Source organism: Phodopus roborovskii, unplaced genomic scaffold (genome assembly GCF_943737965.1).
Source record: "Phodopus roborovskii unplaced genomic scaffold, PHOROB, whole genome shotgun sequence".
NCBI classification, from domain to species: Eukaryota; Metazoa; Chordata; class Mammalia; order Rodentia; family Cricetidae; genus Phodopus; species Phodopus roborovskii.
In genome coordinates this window covers 30927524-30932719 of record NW_026126434.1, presented here as the reverse complement: position 1 = coordinate 30932719, position 5196 = coordinate 30927524, and the positions used below count along the sequence as shown (strand labels likewise).

Below are 5196 nucleotides of genomic sequence, written 5' to 3'. Positions count from 1 at the left end.
GAGTCTCTATGGCAAGAAGCCTGTCAGCAAACTGGACAGACTTTTGCCACGTATAATCATCACCAATGTCAGTCCTATCCAATGCTCCAAAAGAAAATGATTTTCAAGTCATTTACAAACTCATCTGTCCTCTGGGCCCAACAGGTTCTCCAAGCACATTGACTTCCTCTAAAAATAATTTACTATGCCCTGACATTCTGCATTCTTTTCCTCTCTCACACACAAAATTATATAATGCAGGCACTTTCTCAAATCCTGGAAGCCCTCCTGCCTCAGCCTCTTGAGTGGTGGAAACAAGCCATGTGCCTCCAAGACTAACAAGAAACAATAGTGTTTGAAGCTGGGTAGACACATGAAGTTACTTAGATACTTCCATGAGGTGCATGACATCAAATACACTTTTATGCTTCTCAAATTTACTTGCCATATTCACTGTAGTGTGATTGACAGTGAGTTAATCTGTTGACACCTTAGTCTGAATCAAGGCTGTGAAAAGCTCATTAGGAATTAAGACATTCTTCATGACCTCTACTTACTTGCAGAATATAAGAGCATTCTCACTTTTTAAGTACTTTGAAGTCAAAGTATCAAGAGACTGAAGAGTGGTTCCCTGGTTAAGAGTGCTTACTGCTCTCGTGGATGACCCCAGTTGAGTTTCTAGTACCCAGCTCACAAACACCTTTTATTCCAGTTCTAGGGAATATGACTCCCCCTTCTGTCATCCATGATATCCACACACGTGGCATACCTTCGCACAAATTCACACACATACACCCATAAATAAAAATTTCAGGGCTGGAGAGATGGCTTAGAAGTTAAGGGCACTGACTGCACTTCCAGAGGTCCTGAGTTCAATTCCCAGCAACCTCATGGTGGCTCACAACCATCCGTAATGAGATCTGGTGCCCTCTTCTGGCATGCAGGCAGAATACTGTATAATAAATAAATATTTAAAAAATAAATCATAAATAAATTTCTCAATGTTGGTGTCATGTAGATTAAGCTGGCCTTAAACTCATGTGGAACCTCTTGCCTCAGCACAGCCTCCCAAATGCTGGGATTACAGATGTTGGCCACCATGGGCAGCTCTTAAAACACAAAATGAAATGTTGGATTCAACCTACAAAAATCTTTGAGGTATTTAATAATGTGTAAGCACAAACAAGAAACACTGAAGCCAAAACATTCAGAATCTCAACATACCTCCTGAGCAGTACTCAAGAGAGAGCAGATGTGACAAATGGTACCAATTACAGGAGGGATCTCCATAAGTCCCTGGTCTGAGGTTTTGTCTTCAAGGTGTCTGAGGTGGGGAAGTCTTGGTTGGGAATTCCCTCATCGCCCCAGAATTGTCTTCTGTAGCCCTCAACTTCTGTCTGCTGTCCAGTCCTTCCATCTGGACCCATGTTCTCACTCCCACTGCGCCTCGGAATTCTGGAGAAAGCCACTCACACTCACTGTGGTCTCTCCCCACAAACCATGATGCAATTCACTCCTCAGAGAGGAACAAAGTCTCAATCCCTCCAGGCTTTCCAGACACCTAGGATGGGGGCTGCAGTGCTGCCTGCCACCCTCCTGCTGCTCTCAGTACTCCAGGCTCAGACCCTGATGGAGATCCAGAATGGAGCTGGTGAGTGTGGATCAGGAGGGAAACAGCCTTTGCCTGGAGAAGCCAGGGCAATTGGCCTGCTTAGCATCTCAAAAAGCCTTTTCTCATCGCCCACCCAGATTCTCCTACCCCTTCTCTACCAGCATTCTGAGCCCAGCGCCCTGATCCTCTCCTGGCCAACGTACCTGCCCAGGATGAGGGTCAGGGTCTCACTGTGCACTGCCCTCAGGCTCACACTCCATGAGGTATTTTGTAACCACCACTGCATCTCTAACGGGTGTCGGAGAACCCCAAGTCATCATCGTTGGCTTTGTGGATGACACTCAATTCCTGCGCTTCGACAGTGATGCGGCTGCTAAAGTAGTTCCGCGCGTGCCATGGGCAAAACAGATGGGGGCCAATTATTGGAAGTGGGAGAGAAAGGGTATGGATCATTATTCACACACAGCCCGAGAAAACCTACGATTTGCACTCCGGATCTATAACCAGAGCGATGACGGTGAGTGACCCCTACATTTACCTACAGACGGGCCAAGTCACTCTGGGTCGCACATCCTAGGTTTGGTTCCAAGCTGCTGGACCAGGAGCAACGCTGGACTCGAGAGAGGACCAGACTGAGTCCCGGTTTCTGGTTCAGTTTAGGTGGAAATTCTGTGGGTGGGTGGTCCCTGGGTGGGGTCCAATAGGTGGGCTTTGGGTGGGGCCCTGTGATCCAAGCTAACTTTAGGGGCGGCATCAGGCTCTCATACCTTCCAGTGTTTCATTGGTTGTGAAGTGGGTCCAGACCAACGCTTCCTCCGTGGGCACAATAGACATGCCTTTGATGGCCGCGATTACATCAGCCTGAACGAGGACATGAGAACTTGGACTGTGGCAGACACGACAGCTCAGATCACCCAGCGACAGTGGGATGCAAAAAATGTAGCCAAACACTGGAGGATCTTCTTTGAGGGCTGGTGCTTTGCTTGGCTACTCAGGCACTTGGAGTTAGGGAAGAAGATTCTGCGGCGCTCAGGTAATAAGAGCTGAGAAGCAATTCCTCTATCTGTGCTCAGAGAAGGGCGCATGCCTCCAAGGAGGGAGGAAAATGGGACCAGCTGAAATACTGTAGCTCTCTCTTGTATACTAAGGGGAAGGAGTGCTCCTGGTTTTCCTAACCCAACATCAGAGAGTGACTCAGCCTTCTCTCAGAACAGTTTAGGTTCTCTGGGGATGATAGGAAAAAAGACCCCAGAAATAACCAGCAGCAGCCCTGTTCACTCTGCAGCCTGTAGTGAATCATGACCTCCTAGAGCTGAGTTCTCTACCCACACCCAGTGTCTTTGGAGGTCTGGCTCAAGTGATGATGAGTCTCTCATCCCTCAAGGCAAGGCAGGACCAGAAACCCTCTTTTCATGGTGGGAAAGTTGGGAATCTTTCTTTTCAAGGAATAGATTAGTTTAGTGCCTGAGTGTAGACAACTTGTGTGGGGTTTGCAAACCCCCTTCCCCATCATTCCACATGCACATAAATCTCCTGTGCTTTGCCAGGATAGGCATGTGTATTCTACTTTAGTTCCCAGAAGAAATTACAAAATGCTTGAATTTTCCAACTCTTCTCCTCAGAGCCTCCAAAGGCACATGTTACCCATCGCCCTAGACCTGAAGGTGATGTCACCTTGAAATGCTGGGCCCTTGGGTTCTACCCAGCTGAGATCACCTTGACTTGGCAGAGGGATGGGGAAAACCAGCCCCAGGACATGGAGATGATGGACACCAGGCCTGCAGGGGATGGAACCTTCCAGAAGTGGGCAGCTGTGGTGGTGCCTTCTGGGGAGAAGCAGAGATACACATGCCATGTGCAGCATGAGGGGCTGCCTGAGCCCCTCACCCTGAGATGGGGTAAGGAGGAGTATGAGCACAGAGCCCTGTGTCAAGGAAACAGGTGACCTGGAGATCCTAAATATGATCAGTGCTGAGGTGGGATTCATCAACTCTTCTCTCTTCCTAGAGTCACCTCCTCAGCCCATGTTTGGAATGGTTGGTGTGGTTCTCCTTGGAGTTGTGGTCACTGGCGCTGTGGCTGCCATTGTGATGAGGAGGAAGAAAAGTGCAGGTAAAGAACGGATTGGTGCCTCATGGTTTTCTATAGAGTTCAAGCCCTAGATGGAAATATGCACATTGACAATTTTGTTACTATGGGACACAACTATGTGTGAGTGCTTGCCTAGTTTGGGACCCAGTGTACTAGGATTTTTAAAAGAAAAAACAAAACAAAAACATCTTTTTACATAGATCTGGCTGTCATGGACCCTACTATGTAGATCATTCTGGCCTTAGACTCAAGAGATCTACCTTCCTATGCCTCCCAAGTGCTAGGATTAGTTGTATGTCTACAACATCACTATCCTGTATCTCTATCAGTCTTTTTCTCTCCCCCCCCCACCCCATGTACTTAGTCAGATAACTTTTCCAGGAATCTACTTTCATCTCTGTATTACCATATTTTTCCATCTTGTAACTGCTCTTGAACTCTCTTTACACATTAAGGGAATACCTAGGAAGTGTATAGAAAGGAAACAGACAGCAAGCCCCCACATCGCTCTCCCTTTCCCAAACATTCCTCAGCTGGGCACCACAGGAGTCCTCAGCTCCACAGGTTGAATGTCCTCATGCTGAGCCTTGACTCAGCACATGGAGATGGGGCAAAGTTGGAACTGCATGAATGAATTTGGCAAAGGTGACTTTGGCACATCCAGTTTCCTGAGTAGCAGGAAAGTTGTCCCACAGAGACCAGCTCCAGAGTGTGAGTGATTCCTGTGCTCATTGCATCAGTGTGGGACCTGATGTTGATGGCCTTGTCAGTTCTGTTCCTAGCTATGAATGCTCAGATTTGGTTAATTGGCTTTTTCCAAAACACAATGCTCACCAACCCTCCATTATCATATATTAAAGTCCTTTGCTTTTAAATGATAAAAATTTGGATTCCAAGATTTATACCTGAAAGTAAGAGATCAGCCTAGGTAATTTTGAGATAGCAGCCAGTAAGAGACTCTGTGTAATTGGGTCATGTATTTTCTATCTGAGGACACACAATATATATCTGTGAGCATGATAACTCAGGACTAATAATGTATATTCTCCAATTTCTTTCTCAACCCGTCCTCCAAATGAAATGCCCACATAAAACCCTTTTCCATCATGGCTGCTGTTCTCACCACTAACATCAAGGGCCATAAATCTTGTTCCAAAATACAGAGGACTGTTTGCAGATCTCTCATTTAGACACTCAGTATGTAGCCCAGCACTCACTATTCCTTTTTCTATTTCTCTGCTAACAGCAGCATCTCACACTGTTTCCCACCCTGGCTTGGAAGTTACTATGTAGCTGTGATGGCTAAGCTTCATTGCCATCTCTACCGGATTTAGAATCTCCTGGGAGATCCAATTCTGGCCACATCTGTAAGAGTGTTTCCAGTGATTAATTAAGCATGGAGAACCCACTCTGGGTCCAAGGATAAAAAGCAAGAACAGGATAAAGCCAGATCCCTGAGCTCTGCTTCCTGATCTACTGAAGTGTGATGAACCCCAGCCACATGCCCCTGCTGC

General features: G+C 46.8%; 1 protein-coding gene across 1 annotated transcript; it reads left to right on the top strand.

The window, feature by feature from the left end:
• The first annotated feature begins 1545 nt into the window (after positions 1–1545).
• Positions 1546–4995, top strand: LOC127224417 (HLA class I histocompatibility antigen, alpha chain F-like). Its single transcript, XM_051187461.1, has 6 exons — positions 1546–1630; positions 1815–2108; positions 2349–2624; positions 3214–3489; positions 3599–3703; positions 4932–4995. Exons 1-6 carry the CDS (start codon positions 1546–1548, stop codon positions 4973–4975), a joined length of 1080 nt encoding a protein of 359 aa, XP_051043418.1. The 3' UTR covers positions 4976–4995.
• The last annotated feature ends 201 nt before the right edge of the window (positions 4996–5196 follow it).

What these genes read in the sequence shown, in the direction of transcription:
- LOC127224417 (XM_051187461.1), top strand. Translation starts at nt 1,546, where the DNA reads ATGGGGGCTGCAGTGCTGCCTGCCACCCTCCTGCTGCTCTCAGTACTC. An exon ending in CTATAACCAGAGCGATGACG is followed by an intron (nt 2,109 to 2,348) that starts GTGAGTGACCCC and finishes GGGCGGCATCAG; the next exon opens with GCTCTCATACCTTCCAGTGT. An exon ending in GCCCCTCACCCTGAGATGGG is followed by an intron (nt 3,490 to 3,598) that starts GTAAGGAGGAGT and finishes CTCTCTTCCTAG; the next exon opens with AGTCACCTCCTCAGCCCATG.